The sequence below is a fragment of the Rhinolophus ferrumequinum genome, chromosome 3, assembly GCF_004115265.2.
Source record: "Rhinolophus ferrumequinum isolate MPI-CBG mRhiFer1 chromosome 3, mRhiFer1_v1.p, whole genome shotgun sequence".
Lineage (NCBI taxonomy): Eukaryota > Metazoa > Chordata > Mammalia > Chiroptera > Rhinolophidae > Rhinolophus > Rhinolophus ferrumequinum.
Genome location: NC_046286.1, coordinates 42,998,502 through 43,015,036, shown reverse-complemented (window position 1 = coordinate 43,015,036; position 16,535 = coordinate 42,998,502). Strand labels below are relative to the sequence as shown.

At 38.1% G+C, this 16,535-nt stretch overlaps 1 protein-coding gene across 1 annotated transcript in view; it reads left to right on the top strand.

Annotated features, from left to right (window-relative positions):
* Positions 1-15,513, top strand: part of TBX18 (T-box transcription factor 18) — a 29,880-nt gene extending 14,367 nt beyond the window's left edge. The window contains exons 5-8 of the mRNA XM_033103076.1: positions 1,101-1,268; positions 5,043-5,107; positions 10,843-10,937; positions 12,517-15,513. Of these exons, the coding sequence (XP_032958967.1) occupies positions 1,101-1,268; positions 5,043-5,107; positions 10,843-10,937; positions 12,517-13,241 (1,053 nt within the window). The 3' untranslated portion in view covers positions 13,242-15,513. The remainder of the gene's footprint in view (positions 1-1,100; positions 1,269-5,042; positions 5,108-10,842; positions 10,938-12,516) is intronic.
* The last annotated feature ends 1,022 nt before the right edge of the window (positions 15,514-16,535 follow it).

Here is a 16,535-nt window from a genome sequence, read left to right as displayed (position 1 = left end):
TGGATGAGGTTATTTCTTTACCCTAGCTCCTCAACCTTGAAAGCATAAAACATGTAGAAGAAAAAGTTCACCTACAATCCCATCATCCAGAGATGATCACTGTTCATATCTTTGGAGGGGTCCTTTTTACTATTTTTATGTTGCTGTGATAAGTTTACAAACAACTTGGATCCTTTTTTATCATGTAAGATTTTTTTAAAAAGCATTCCATCATGTAGTTAAAAATGTTCTAAACAGCATTAGTAATGGATGAATAATACTGTTTCCCGTTGTGTAGACTTTCATTTACCTAACCAGTCTACTCATGTAAGTGGTTTATAGTTTTTCCAGTTAGGAATGGTATGCTACACATCTTTGTACATGAAATGCTTTTCTGGATTTGGACTATTTCCTTAAGAACAAATTCTCAGAAGTGCAATCATTGGGTAGAAGATAGTTCAACCCTATTGTCAGATTTCCCCTAGCAGAGTCTGAGAGTGCCAGCTTTTCCATCCCCGGCGTCTGAGTTTTGGAAGCCTTGTTGTGGTCGAGGCATGGACTCTACGCTCTCCAGACAAATCAGAGACTTCATGAGCCACAAACAAGGCAGATCCTGGGGTATCCTTAAAATTCCCTTTGACCTTGACTAGACATGTTGCAGTTATAAACAGAGGAAGAATGTTCTGTGAAGAGAACCTTGATGTGCAAGTACTTATTTTTTAAGAGATGGGTGTAGTGGAATTTAAATAATCATTTCAATCTCACTTTCAGTTTTATTGGTTTAGACCCTGTATTCCATTCGGCTCATTATAAATAAAATGCTTATGAATTTATTTTTGCATTTTCAGATACAGAAAATTTGATATTAAGTTCACATGGTTGTACACAGGGTTCCACCAAAATAATGATTTTCTTTTTCCTTTTGCATTTTTATGTATATCTTACAAGTAACTTTCTATCCTTCCCTCTCCAGTGTTGATATACTTTATTACACTGGCATTTCTGCATCTTTGGAATTTTTCATTTTCAACTGGGATTCATTTTACTATTAAATATTTAGTCATGGTGTTGAGATTGAGCAGACGTTCCTGATAAGCTTCACTTTTCTTTCCTTGACATAGATCATTCTTCATTCAATGCACAAATACCAACCGCGCGTCCATGTCATCCGAAAAGATTGTGGAGATGATCTTTCTCCCATCAAGCCTGTGCCATCTGGGGAAGGAGTGAAGGCATTCTCTTTTCCAGAAACTGTTTTCACGACTGTCACCGCCTATCAGAACCAGCAGGTATTCTTCTCGGAATTGGTATCTTCCTAGACTTTTCAGATGTAAATAGAAAGCTAGCTATCCTTTCCATTGTATCTAAACATTATGAATTGTCATAATGCATGTGCCATGTATGATGTCCAAGAATTGTAATAACAGTTCTCTATCCATGATTCCCCAAGTAAGGCTACTCTAGTGAGGATTTCTTTAGACAAGAATGTGTCTTATGACTCGCAGTGTAGGTTTACTTTCTATTTTGAGATACTGAATCATGATGTCATAATTAAAATTAGAAAGCATGTGTATTGCCTAGGAAATATACCTTTAGAATATGAAAAGTGAATTGTATCAGAGAGCATGGGCTTTGGTAGCTCACTTTATTTTAAAACTGTAATTTATGTGTTATGAGAAATATTTCAGAAGCATTTATCCTTTATAGTCATTTGGGGATATATGCAAAAAGGGCTGTTTCTATCTTGGAATGGTTTAATTGTGATAGAGGGTAATGCATATGCTTATACTTTGAGAGATCAGCAATTGTGGAGTAACCCTCTCATAAAATTAGAAATAATTTGATAAGTGAACTATTTTTTTTTTTTGTGTAGGTAAGCATATGTATTTCTCTAAGGTTGTGTCAAGTAGGTGGATAAATGAATTTAGGCAGTTACTTAATCCATGCAAATCTGGCCAGTTTTTATAAGAAATAGGGAAGTAGTTGAGGCTGATGTGGTCTGTGGTACATTTTTTTAAAAAGTTCAGTGGTCAGCAGAATTATTTTAGGTCTCCACTTATCTTTAAATTTATATACATCTCAGTTAAAACTTTAAGGCTCTACAATCTCTCAGTTGTGGTTTCTGTTGTTTTCAAGCTTCTTCAGAGATGTGGATCCCGTCCCGTGTGTCCCCCCTTAGGGTGGAGAGGCTCGCTCACTCTCCTCTGTGTGGAGATGCCAGGCCCACAGCTGAAGCTGTCTTGTCCTTTCACACTCACTTGTCATGCTTTTATGCAGGCTTTTAGAAAGAAAAAGGAAATTAATCTTTTGAAGGGCTGGATGTAATTAGGAAGATATTCTTAAAATATGTTTGGGGCAGAAAATAATTTTTTTGTTTTTTAGGAAAAATATAATGCATGAGTAGAAAAGAGTAATTATTTAGTACCTTTTAAACAAACCCAATTCATCTTCTCTCTTTCTCTCTCTCTCTCTCTGTCTCTCTCTCAACATATAAGTTAACTGTGCAAACATGTATTTTCTCCCAGCATCTGTGATGTAATACACGAGATGCAGTGGGTTTTCAATACATGTTGGTGACTAACACCAATTAACAAATGTTGACAAATTGATTAAGAGTGTGGAAAAATTAGAAGAAGGGAAATTGGTAATGATAAAATGCAGTCATGTTCATTTTTTGACTTCCCAGCTACTATTTTGAGGAACTTGGTGGTTAACAAACAGTATGGGTTCTAAAACCTGGGGTCCCAGCCTAGTTCTACCACTAAGTAACTTCATGATCATAGGAAACTTAAGTCTCGGTTTAAAAGAAAACATAAAATTGGGATAATAATTACGTATAAGTTGCTATGAGAATTAAATGCAATAATATACATCAAGCTCTTAGTACAGCATACATGGTATACATTCAATAGGTGTGATGTCAGTACTAAAAATAATGATAATAGTGATGTGCTATATCTATTTATACAAGTCACCATTGTATAAATCTGTACTCTTTTTAAACATACTATTTTAAACAAACATTTAAATTATTTAACATTATTTAAACATTACTTAAATGAACAGAGCATTGAGCTATAATGAATTATAAAGAATTCCTTCAATGAGAGAGTGACAGACATGGTGAATCAATTAGCAAACCTTTACATTATGTCATTTATGATGCAGTTTTATTCACATACTAGGACCATATCATATGGACCATATGTATCTCAGGCATTACCTGGCTGATTGGAGGATGGCTGAGAGCACACATAAGACAATATAGAGGGATTGCAGATGACTTTCCAAAGAGGCCTTTCTTTTTTATTTTATTTTATTTTTTTAAATTTTATTGGGGAATATTGGGGAACAGTGTGCCTCTCCAGGGTCCACCAGCTCCAAGTCATTGTCCTTCAATCTAGTTGTGGAGGGTGCAGCTCAGCTCCAAGTCCAGTCACTGTTTTCAATCTTTAGTTGCAGGGGGTGCAGCCCACCATCCCATGTGGGAATTGAACCGGCAACCTTGTTGTTGAGAGCTCCAACCAACTGAGCCATCCGGTCGCCCCCCAGAGATGCCTTTCTTTGCCTTCGTGTTATCCAATAGTGTTTGTTTGTCCTTAGCCAAAATGGTACAGTCAGAAGTATGTTAATTAACTTTGTAGATTCCACTAAGCTAACGAACGGAGGAAACAAAGCATGATATACTTCTTAGAAAATAAGCGGTAGAACCATACGATTGCACTCATATGTGGGATATAGAACAGAAAGAAACAGACGAGCAAACAAACAAACAAAAACTGATAGACACAGATAACAGTATGGTGGTTACCAGAGGAGAAATAGCGATAGAGGGAGGATGAAGAGGGTAAAGGGAGTCAAATGTATGGTGATGGAAGGAGAACTGACTCTGGGTGATGAAAACATAATGTAATATACAGATGGTGTATTATAGAATTGTGCACTTAAAACTTATATAATCTTATTAACCAATGTCACCCCTATTAATTTAATTAAAAAAAAAAAGAAAATAGGCCTGTAAATTCCTCTGGGCAAAGTAGAGATCTCGTAAGAAATAGATAGAATATTGTTTATTAGTGTTAATTTCCAGATGATATAACTAAAAAAAATTGTTTTTAACAGAGACAACTAGACCATTTATAAAAATTTTCCCCAAAAATCTTAGGGTCTTAGTAGGCCAAAAGCTAGTGAATCAAATATATGGTGATGGAAGGAGAACTGACTCTGGATGATGAACACACAATGTGATTTATAGAGGACGTAATACAAAATTGTATACCTGAAATTTAGGTAACTTTACTAAAAATTGTCACCCCAATAAACTTTAATTAAAAAACAAACAAATTAGAACTGTAATTAAAATTAAAACATCATTTATTTCTATTACATGTATAATATTTAATCCCATTAGCACTTTCGAGTAGTGGTTACCTCTGGTTAGACATTACTATATTGCTCTGACGAGGTCAGGACTCCACAGATAAAAGAGGAAAGAGTAAAACTTTTGGATGACTGCCATAAAGATGGTTCAAGGAGAGATAAAGAAAAATAGAGGCTGAAAAGTGAAAGAGTGTATGTGACCTAATTCTGGAGAAGAGAAGGATATATAGGAACTTAACAATGTTCAAGGATATAAATGACTGTTAAATAGAAGTTGGATATTAGCTGTTTCCCATCACCACTATTGCAAGAGAGGCAGTATTAAACCATATGACAGAATTAAGGAGAAGAACTTTAACACAGAGATATTGTCAAACAAAGGGCAAGTATTCAACAGACTATTTAGAATCTTCTCTAGGGATATTAAGAGCAAAACTAAATTTATTTATTTACAGAGCTTAAGTAGGGGTGGGGGAATGTCTTTTTTATAGCATATGAATGCCTCGATGATATTTGAAATTTTCTTCTAGCTTTGCTGCTAAGTTAATAAATTATCTGGGCAATGAGAGAGGAACACAATAAAATCCTTTGACACTTAATTTTGGAATTAGTTGTAGTTCTTCCAGTTTTTAATAATCTTATTTAGAATAAAATTTAATACGATTTTTTTTCCTACTCCGCAGATTACTCGTCTGAAGATAGATAGGAATCCATTTGCCAAAGGCTTCCGAGACTCTGGGCGTAACAGGTAAGTCTTAGTGAAGAACATTCTAGCTGTGATAAACATATTTGATTTTTTTATTGTGAATTTTCCATTACAAAGTAAACAGTTGAATTTGCTGACGTGGTTTTGAAATCATTTTTGATGAGGATTTAAATTTGTTAAAACTGTTGAGCCTTGGCTGTAACTCATTTTTATATGTAGTGTTGTGACCTGCCCATTCTTAAGGTGAACTTCGATGTGTAATGCTGGGGTGAAAATGAAAGTTCTCGGGGTGTACAGTGCAGCAGCCACCTTTGAAGGAGCCTTGAAGAAGCCTGCCATTACGGGTCCCGGGGCTTCAGTATTCTCTCTGCATCTGCTCTTGGTTTAGAATTTGTTTAGTGATGTCCAACTATCTACTGATTCTATCTTCGGAATATGACAGGGTCTCTGGTTCCCTCAGATTTCCAACGAGAATATGAAACTACTCCCCATTGCCAAGAGAGCTGATGTTCTTTAGTTTCCAGATTTGTCTTGGCTCTGCTGACAGCCATACACTTGTTTATTTTTTCTGTGTGTCGTGTTTTATGGTTGTACTAAGTGGGAGAGCTACAATAATGAATTCTACTCTATTACTTTTATCAAAAAGCAGATCACCCTAGCCTGTGTGCCAAGAGCTTTTGAATTTATTGATATGATTCTATTCCAATATAGTTTGGTGCAACGTTTTCTAAAATAACTGTTGATAGTAGCAGAGAGTAATAACAGACTAACGTTCTCCAGATGCTTTTTCAGGGTAAGGCTTTGACTTAAATGTTTTTAAAAGCATTTTATTTTTAAAAAGAAATATTTGAGAAAGTTTTTATTACTTTACTCCAGAAATGATTTTTATACTCCGTGAAAACTTGGTATCGATAGGCCTTGTCTATATGAAGTTGAAATCCTCAATTATCTTATTTTAGGGACAATTTCATTTAAAATTGTAGAAAGACACAATCAGGTAGTAGTCCAGATTTTCAGTTCTTTCTGCTGATTAATTGGGCCAGATAGGTGTAAGCAGAGATCTTTTCTCAGAATTCACTCAAGTGCTTTCAGAGACTTGATTTCATCTTCCTATGCAATGATATTGTTTAAACACTATGCAATGCGAGGATTAAAATGCAACTAAAGTACTTGGAGAGTAGCCTATAACTTAGTGCAGGTAGACCAATAACAGGGCTCCCCTCTGAAATTCTTCACTCTGTAGGAAGATTTGCAGGTATTCCTACTCTGTTGCCTGCTGTATTGAAATTATTCTGTCATTTTAGATGTCTGTTTCAGTGTGGAGAAAAATTTTGCTTGGCTATTGTTAACGTTACATTAGCTCCTGGTTAACTTTGCTTTTCAGAGGAGTTTCTGAAAGTTGTATAATTTAGTAACTGAGATGGTCCCTGGTGAGGTGACTAAAGGGAGCCTTTGGGAGGACAACTTTTCTACCTTGACAAATATTTTGGTGGAATCTTCTTGTGTTTTTGGTTTTAGCAGAATAGTATTTATCCATTTAAGAGTTTTGCATTAATTTCACAGTTCGTTGTGTTTTTGTTTTGTTTTGTTTTTGTTTTTCTTTGTTTTGTTTTTTTCTCAGCAGAGAGTACATTTATTAAAACTCACTGAAACTGTGGGAGGATAGCACTGAGGCTTGGAGAGTATACAGCCAGGAACTATGTTCAAGCTCTCCCGTAGGATTCCTCTAGCAAAGACCTCACTGCTGTTGACAGATCACACTGCTTGTACAGCGTTCTTTTATTTTTGAAGCAATAAATTTAAAAATATTTTAAAGACATATTTTGGGTAGATAATAGTGAATAAACCTACAAATGGAAGTGAGATGGTAAGACCCATATGACAGGTTTTCAGAAAGCATTCTAGATATGTCAGCGTAATGAAAAGGCATTTGCTTTTTTAAAATTTAGTCAGTGAAAAAAAAAATCAGTGGTATTGGTGAAAGTGAACTACTAAGCTTCTTGTTTTGTATCATGAGGTCAAAATGTTGGGTTTGATATGAATATTGTCCTTCCCTTTGGCTGTTTCAAGAGTATATAGGCATGGCATCCATAGTGCTTTACTACTATTTTTTTCCTGACTCTAAAACTTTTAGTTTCTACTGGATATACAGAAAATATTGAATTACGTTTTAACACTTTTTAAATTTTTCTAAAACTTAAAGTTTTAATTTTGCTTCAAATGTATAAACAATATCTTAGTACAGGAAAAACACGTTAAGCCTATATGTAGTTTTCTTGTTGGTGAAATGAATAGTTTCACTTTTTTCTTATTGAAATTATTTTTTCTGCTTCTCATATATAAGCTTTCCAGTGCTCATTTGGAATGCTAAATGTCTGTAAATCAATATTCCCAATTTAAAAATATCTGATTTTAACATTTTCCATTGATAAATACAAAAGACACTTATCTGGAGAAGAAAGAATTTAGTCAGCTTTAAAGATTTCTAATTTATGTATTATTTTCCATAAAAAAGAGCCTAAGTTATATGTAAAACTTGTAGGGTACATTGGTGTTTTGGGCTTGGGGGAGGCCTGATATTTTTTATATATTAGTTGAGAAGAAAGCCCATGAGAAAAAATTCAGTATATTTTTTTACTACCCCTGGTTCTGTTGTGTGGTTGTCATTGCTTTTTAATACAAATTCTATTTTTATTTTTCCTCACACATGAAATAAACAAATCAAACAGGACAAGAAATGAACATGGAGTTGTGATTTTTTTAAACTTTATAAAACAATTTGCTTTAATTAAAAATTATCCCTTCCTAGCTATTTATGGTTCTACAGCCTATTTTATAGAAATCAGTAGCTTTAGCCCTTAAAAGCTCTCCTGCAAGACATTTGCTACGTGAAAGAGAATTTATGTGCTGAGAATAGTTTCATTCTTCAGTTAGGCCTTAGGTTTGACCCTATAAAATTTTTTACTCAGGAAGGTACAAAAATTTCTTCTCTTTAAATACTTCAGGAAAAACATAACCATTTTACTAAATAAACTTGGCCATTTGATAGCATAAATTAGGGTGGTGATAAAATGTGGAAATTGTTCAAAGGCATCTTGTATAAATTATCGCCTTGGCTACACTCCTGCAGGAGGTGCCTTTTATCTTTTCTTTAACTAGACGGGAAAAGTCTCCATTACTGGAGAAAATGAAGGCTTTTTTAAAAAAGTCCAGATTCAGCTAATAAATATTTTATAACTGTTTCCTGCAAAATATCTGAAATCCTTTTTGGAACTTGCAGTGTGAAACAGCAGCCTGAAGAAAAATGTCGATAGCTCCAAATCAGAGAACTTGTAGATATGCCACCTTCAGAGCAGCACTTTAGAGCTTAGGGTCCTATGCTTGGCGTGATCAATGACTTCTCCCCAAGAGTTTAGCCTATGGATTTGTGTTTGAAGCCTACTAAATTTTACACTGCTAAAGCAAGTAATGCAGTAATGCTCATCTCTGCAGTTAATACATTTTTAAGTCCAGTGGCTGCTCATTAATTACTTCTTAGTAAGTTTCCCTTGAGACCACTTCTTTACCACTTTGGTATCTTTAATATTTAAAGCTGTGATTACAAAAACTCATCTATGTGATAATAAAGAAGCAGTTTTATATTAAACTGTGTCCTGACATTCTTTAGCATTTAAAAAAGCTTGTTTCTAGAAAGTCATACAGATTTAGTATTAGTACAAGCTAAATATAGCGTAATCAACTAAACAGCACCCAGTATTCATTAGTCGAATATTAAATGCAACCTGCAGGCTATGTGGAGTTTGGAGACTGACTGGGCTACCAAACTCCTCCCCGCCTCACACACACAAATTAATTCTTAAATGTACATAAAATATTACTGAGTAGAGTGATCTTGGATTTGGCTTGTGGTCAGCCACAGATATGATGTCTGGTTTGGGAAAAATTAATCGCAAACAACTTTAGAGCTAGGAGAGGATTCAGAGCTTTTGGCTTTTGTATTCTAATCCTCACTTTGTGGAAAACTGAAGTCCAGGGAGGTTAAAACATCACATAGTGAGTTTTAGTGAGTTGCAGTCACAGTTCAGTTCTCCTGACCCTCACTCCAGTTTCCTTACCACTAAATAGTCCTCTCTCCGTGGCACACTGGTTACATCTGAAGCCAGATTCTGCCCTTCAGTCTAAGTGAGGCCCAGGTAAGGCACGTGCAGTCCCAGTCTGTGTCCTGCCCTCCCCTTTGGCAGCCCCCTACCAGCACCTGTGTGGGGCTGGTGATGGCTCTTTGAATTGCTTCCAGAGCAGCACCCATCTCAACCGGAGACTTCAGAAATGAGTCAGGTCCATGTGTGGACTCAGGAGGATGCTTTGCATGCATCACATCATCCATCCACACACAGCTGTCTCTTCTTATCACGGAGACGGGGTGGTCGTGCTCCTTATGGATTCATGACGAAAGTCCACAAAAAATGGAGTCTGTACTCTGAACACTCTAAGGAAGGAAATTCGGTGTGCAAAACCTTAGGACGAAACAACAGGTCGTGTGAGATGGTTTTATCCACACACATCACTCACCACTGGTGTTTAGAGAGCTTTCCGCATGTTGTGTAGGTGGCGTGACTCAGTCAGGGGAGGGGTGTTTCCTCTATTCTTAGTTCATAGTTCATGACTTAGGGATGCGGGGAATCCAGAAGGGGTGGCACTTTGAGTCTAAACTACTGAGGATAGACCCTATCTTTAATACCTGCATTACATACAGATTATCTGTGTTAAATAAAACAGTATCTGACAATCACAAGAGATATCTGAATATTGTTTGACACTCAGGAAGCAGCCATTTCCTACAATGGAGCTATATGTTTCAGGTTGTTTATGGCTGAAGTGGTAGCGGGAAGTATGGTGAGGTCTTGAGAATGGATTAGTTGCGTGAAGGGCCTCATTTCCAGAACAGACAGGACTTTTCTGATGTAAGGAGTGGATGACTTTGAATCACTTATGGTAGAGGATACGTATGTTTATATATGTATTTACAATAGTTGACCTTGTTTAAAATACACATGCATCATGTAAATAGTCCAGAAGCAATTTATCCTGTCTCTTTAAACATCAATCCATTAAGTGTATGCAGCGACTTTAAAATAATGTTTGATGCTAATGCTAGCTCCATATAGCTTACTGCCCTCATGTTCCTGCCGTCCTCCTGCACACTGGACTGAGAGACCAGTGCTGCCTCTGAGACCCCCTGTTGCTGGAGGGAGCCCACCTTGGCCACCCTGGAGATCATGTCCCCAAGGGAGAGATCAGTTTTCTTTGGATGAGTGCTCTTCTAAGCTGGTTGCAAGGCACCGAATGATGGGCAGAAAAGAGGTGGCATGCTTTTGTGGCAGAAGCTTCCTCCCCAGAGGGAGAAGTAACGTAACAGGGAGAGAGGATGGGTTCCAGATCACAGCAGAGCCTTGGACTCACATCAGCTAAGATGGCCAGCTCTTCATCTCAGCTCCTTAGCCTGAGGGGACAGCTTTTTATCCTCCAAGTTCGGCTTAATTTTCTGAGAATGTTAAGAGGACTTCTTGGGTGGTTTCCATCCTCTTGTGCTCCTGGTGACGGAATGGTAGCCCATCTCTGAAGCATTTCTTTCTGCCAGTGCCAAGCTCCTAACCGGCCAATGTGGGGGGCACTGTCAACACCACGAGTGTTTTCTGAGCTGCTTATTACTGAGGAAAGCTCCAGTGCTCCTAACGAAGCTTCTTTTGTCCACCCCCCATCCTGATCCTTCCGTTTAGAATGGGCTTGGAAGCCCTTGTGGAGTCGTATGCATTCTGGAGACCTTCACTACGGACTCTCACCTTTGAAGATATTCCTGGAATTCCCAAGCAAGGTAAATCACAGAGTCTTCGGGTCATATACACAGCCAGTTCCTACCTGGAAGCTCAGTCACTGAAAAATGTGCAAGTCATTCTTTACATCTACAATGGCAACCTCATCACCGACATCCTCCTATAAAAGGCTCCGTCTCTTTTCTGTGTGGTATGGAGCTGGACTAGGAAAAATGGCTGTCATGGTCTTAGGTTAAGTCTGCAATGTTTTCGGCTGTTTATGTATTTCATGACCATTACCTCACCTGGAAATCTCTTATTAAAATTAGAGGTAAACTAGTGGGCTCTGGTGTCAGGTGCAGCTCAGAGAAATTGCCAATGCCCGTTCTAGTTCCCTCTTTCTTGCCAGCTGCTTTCTTCTCTTCCTTTAGCAAAATTGCCTCTAGGCAGGGTTCTCCTGTTGGATTTATGATGAGAAGGTCAGGCACACTTGGGCAAACTTCCCTGGGTTTACCCACCTCTGAGCATTTTCCCCAAGCCCAGGGCTGGCGTTTCCTCAGACGGAGCTTTATGGAAAGGGATGACGCTGCCTTCTCTGCTTGATGTAGCTAGGACTCCCAGCCCACTCCCGCTCTCAGGCTATTTACGCCTGATCCTGCCCAGCTTCCCAGTGAGAATTTAGCGTGCTGGGTTTTAGATAATTATCATTGATTGGATTAGGCTTTTAGATTATTTTGAGAAGCTATATAAAACACTGTCGCTAGGGCAATGAAGGTTTTACAACCTGTCCAGCCCATTGGAATTCTCCTCTCCTCCTCAGTTCTGTCAACTTTGCAGACATTAATCTGCCAGCAAATCCAGAGAGGGGAGTTAGGCACCATCGCAGTTATTGATTGGACGCAGGGTTAACCACCCTTTCTGTTTCACAGGACTGTTTGTTTGCTGGTCATCTGCTCTTGTGTTAGCATGTGATTCACCAACCTGGTTTCTGGTTGGAAATGAAATTTCTGAAGTTCTAGAATATTGCCTATTGCAATAGCCAAGCCCTGGATAGTAGTCATTGACACACACAAGCTTTCAGTGGGCAGCTGCAGACACGTGTGAGGTGGGATGTGCCTTTGACCAGTTCAGCTCCTACCTTTGAGTTCCTTCTGTTATCTTGCAAGAAAATATATTGATTCAGACCAAGCCCTGCTGAAAGCAAAGGTGAAAGGTGGGTAGAAGAGAGGCGATGGTTATACTTATGGAACAAGATACAGAGTAAGATGACATTTATATTTTATAAAGTTGCAGGGAAAGTCAGTATGTAAAATATTTATTATAGTAAGTCAGAAAACTTTGACAAAGCTAACTGAGAGAGAAAAATGTGAAAATTCTGTGTAGTTGTATCCTAATATTTCTGCAATTAAAAAAACACATCATTCCCTGGGGATATAATTTGCCTTGAAAATATTGAGATGCTCTGAGTTTGGAATATTCATCTGAATTCAATTAAAGTATAATTGTTTGAGAGCTGAAACCATCTCCTTTTCATCTTTGTAGCACCCCTTGTAACAAGCAATGCCTAGCTCCTGTTTACAAAATTGAAAGGGAATGATGGCTGTGGAGTCCTTGCTCTTTACATTTCGCCTTCTTTTGTAGGAAACACAAGTTCCTCCACCTTACTCCAAGGTTCTGGGAATGGCGTTCCAGCCACCCACCCTCATCTTCTGTCTGGTTCCCCTTGCTCCTCTCCTGCCTTTCATCTGGGGCCCAACACCAGCCAGCTGTGTAGTCTGGCCCCGGCTGACTACTCTGCCTGTGCCCGGTCCGGCCTCACCCTCAACCGATACAGCACATCTTTGGCCGAGACCTACAACAGGCTCACCAACCAGACCAGTGAGACCTTCGCCCCGCCCAGGACTCCCTCCTACGTGGGCGTGAGCAGCAGTGCCTCGGTGAACATGTCCATGGGCAGCGCTGATGGGGACACCTTCAGCTGCCCACAGACCAGCCTGTCCATGCAGATTTCCGGGATGTCTCCCCAGCTCCAGTACATCATGCCTTCACCCTCCAGCAACGCTTTTGCTGCTAACCAGACCCATCAGGGTTCCTATAACACGTTCAGGTTACACAGCCCCTGTGCCTTGTATGGATATAACTTCTCCACATCCCCCAAACTGGCTGCCAGTCCTGAGAAAATTGTTTCTTCCCAAGGAAGTTTCTTGGGGTCCTCACCGAGTGGGACCATGACCGATCGGCAGATGTTGCCCCCTGTGGAAGGAGTGCACCTGCTTAGCAGTGGGGGTCAGCAGAGTTTCTTTGACTCTAGGACCCTAGGAAGCTTAACTCTGTCATCATCTCAAGTGTCTGCACATATGGTCTGATGAAGCCTTGAAGTTAAACGACATTCAAATCGAGCTAATGTATTTTCTTTCTTCGTTTTTCTTTTGAAAGCAATATGAAAAGAAACTCTCAGTAACTTGTAAAATGTACAAATAATAGAAAATGAAGGCTCACTGAGTGTTTTGCCTTTCTCATGGTGAGATTGTAATTATCTATGGTATATATGTATACTGTATATAGCATGTGGAGTTTTGAAGCCTACAAAGCCACATCCTCCCTGTGTGTTTTGCCCCTAGTTCATCCAGTTGCACAGAGTATTGCCATAAATGTAATATGTTTAACCAAAGTTCTCAGACTCTTTTAAACACCAAACAGTAAACTTAAAACTGGGCAGTAATACTAACCAGACTAAGACTTACAACAAATTATCAGAAAAATGCTCTATACGGTTTCATACTTGAGTGTTGATAGCCAGCAGTAACCAGCACAGTCTTGTGATTTCTGTTATTCTTGGGCACAGTGTGAGAACCTAACATGCAAAAGCCAGTTGAAGTCTTAGTATTAGTTGTGAGGTATTTATAATCATAAAGGATTAGCTTTTGTTTTCCTGCTTGCTCTTATTTATCACAGATATTAGATGACCTTGGTTCTGTAAAAATCCGTAATAATTACTTTCTTAAGAAAGGTGGAGGAGAGGCTTGTGATTTTTTTTTTTTCACTTTCCATTGGGCATATAAGAGGTTTTTTTCATCTGCAGAAAATAAATTTCCAGTATTTTGGATTTTTTGTTCATTTTATTTAGTTTGTGAAGTAGACCATTAGAGAATGTTCTACAAACATTTTTAAATTCCAATTTTCACTAGGGAAGGAATACATGATATAAATCGAATGGCAAAAAGAAAATAAATCCACCTCAAATTCTTTGATTCCAATGAGAAATGTTTATCTTTTTGAATCAAGAGGAATAATATTGTCAGCTATCCCTTAGGTTTTTATAGTGTGGTTTTTCATTCAGGATGTTTTTTTCCATCTTGCTTTGAGATTCTGGACCCAAGGGCTATAAGTAAGGAAAAAGGCATTTATGATACTTATTTATGTCTCATAACCCCTACAAATTGAAACCTCTTCCCTCCTTAACCTTGTCCCTCTGAGTCTTTCCCAAAACAGATAGATTCTAGGCCTTTATGGTGTTAAATAACGCTGTGAGGAATTTCAGGGGGTTATCTCCAGCAATCTGTCTTTTGGGGGTGGTAGTGCAAAGGCCAAAGCCTATTATTATAAAGGCAGGCCCTCTTAGAGGACTCAGGAGGAAGATACTAATTATGATAAAGGAGCAATAAAACTTTTAACTTCAACAGCATTTTTAACCTCAAAACTGGAAAAATGAAAACAGCATTAATTTTTTTAAAAAGTCCCTAAAATCATGAATACATGCTTTAAGATTGCAAAACAAGTTGCCTTGCTGGCACGTTATGAGATGACTAGGAAAGGCTAAGAATGCATGGTGAGGAGCATTACCAATGTGTGTGCTGAAAAACTACAACCTGTCTGCCCACTGACTCAGTACATTGCATATATTTGCCAAACTAAAGCAGTGTGTGATTGCCTTTCAGTGCTACACAGAGTTGCTCTAACTCATCCCTACTTTAGGTGGGGAAAGGGTGTAGTTCTTGATTTACTTCTTTACTTTAAAACATCACAGCTGTTAAGATATTTCTGGGGATTACTATTTGAGCAGTATTTGCACGGGATGTGATTCTGTTTATAGATATTGGTAAGTTTCCTCATGCATTCTGTAACAGCTCATCAAATTAGTTTTAAGTTTTAAATTTAAGATTAGCATGAAGGGACATGATATATTTCCAATAGATAGACCTATATAAGATATTCGTGTATGGTATTAATAGCTTGACAGTGATTTGGGAAAAGTCCTCAGAATACATCCCAGCCTTAGTGCTTGGTATAATTCAAGGAGAACAAGAGAGTTTCCCATCTTCAGAAAACATGGAAGTAATCATCTATACCCATATGTATTAATAAGGAGAGCATTTTCCTTTTTGCTATTGGTGATTTGAGATAACACCACAATACGAGTAGAATTTTTATTAATCTTTTTTTTTTACTTAACAATATTGTGCAAATGCTGTTTCCTTTAGGTTATACTGTAAATATTAATCACCATGTCACTACAAAGACTAGGCTTTTATCATTATATTAAATGACATACATGCATTGATAATTATAATTATATATCTGTATTTTATTAAAAAAGTGCTTAAGATATTATATATTAAAGTGTGTTACTAAACCTTTTATGACGTTGGAGGGTAATCATTTAAAGTGTCTATAAATGTTGTTCCAAGAATAAGCACACATAGGCATAGCCCAAACACCAATTTAATAGCTTCTGATTATAAGGCATGGAGAAATGGGCCTGGTATTCATTTTTCATGTGTTAAATATAATTTCTTGGTGCCTTGACCATGTCATTGAAGGTGAAGCCCTGACAAATGTTCAACACATGAAAATTCAACTGTGAGAAGAGGAGGGCAGAGTGGTATGTTTTGTTTCAGGTCCAGGGGAGAAGGGCAAGGATACAAGAATGAGTTGCTTGTACCACACCAGTGATGACAGATCACTTCTAGACCCCTTGATGAGAAAACATTCCAAGGGACATTGCGATGAGATGAGGTTGCTGCTATCACAACCAGTCACATTTTGAAAATTAACACTTGCTTCCATACAAGCTCCCTCCCAGAGGTCAGCAGCTTTCACAAGCAGGGCACCCAGTTGCTGACCCCTATTTCTGGAATGTAGGGGGTCAGGAGACTTTGGTGGCCCCCAGGAGAGCTTGGGGCACAGTGTTGCTGATATAGCAAAGGATCATACTCTTTGCATTAATTAGTGAAATTTTGAGCGCAAAAGGAACCTTACTTTTAAAATGTGAATTCTCCAGATATCACTCACCAGGTTTAAACCTTTCAGCAACTCACACCTTAGTATGAAATAGATAAATAGATGGAGACAGCTGGAGTTTTTATTAGGAGAAAAGAGTAATTTTTGGAATAGAGCAATTCTGGGAAGATTTGAATGGAGAGGGTGAAGAAGGTGCAAGAAGAGGACTCTAAATCTGGCATAAAGTCATTAAAAATAATCATTTCATGAGTTTTTTCAGGAGTCATGGTACAGTTGGTAGATGCTATGCCAATACTCTCTCTAATTAGGCAGGTTTGAAAGAATCCTTTATTTTGAAGTGTAACTATGCTGGGTTTCCTCAATGGGGGAATTTATTGACTTATCTACCTGGAGGTTTTCTTAAGCCTGTCATTGGAAGT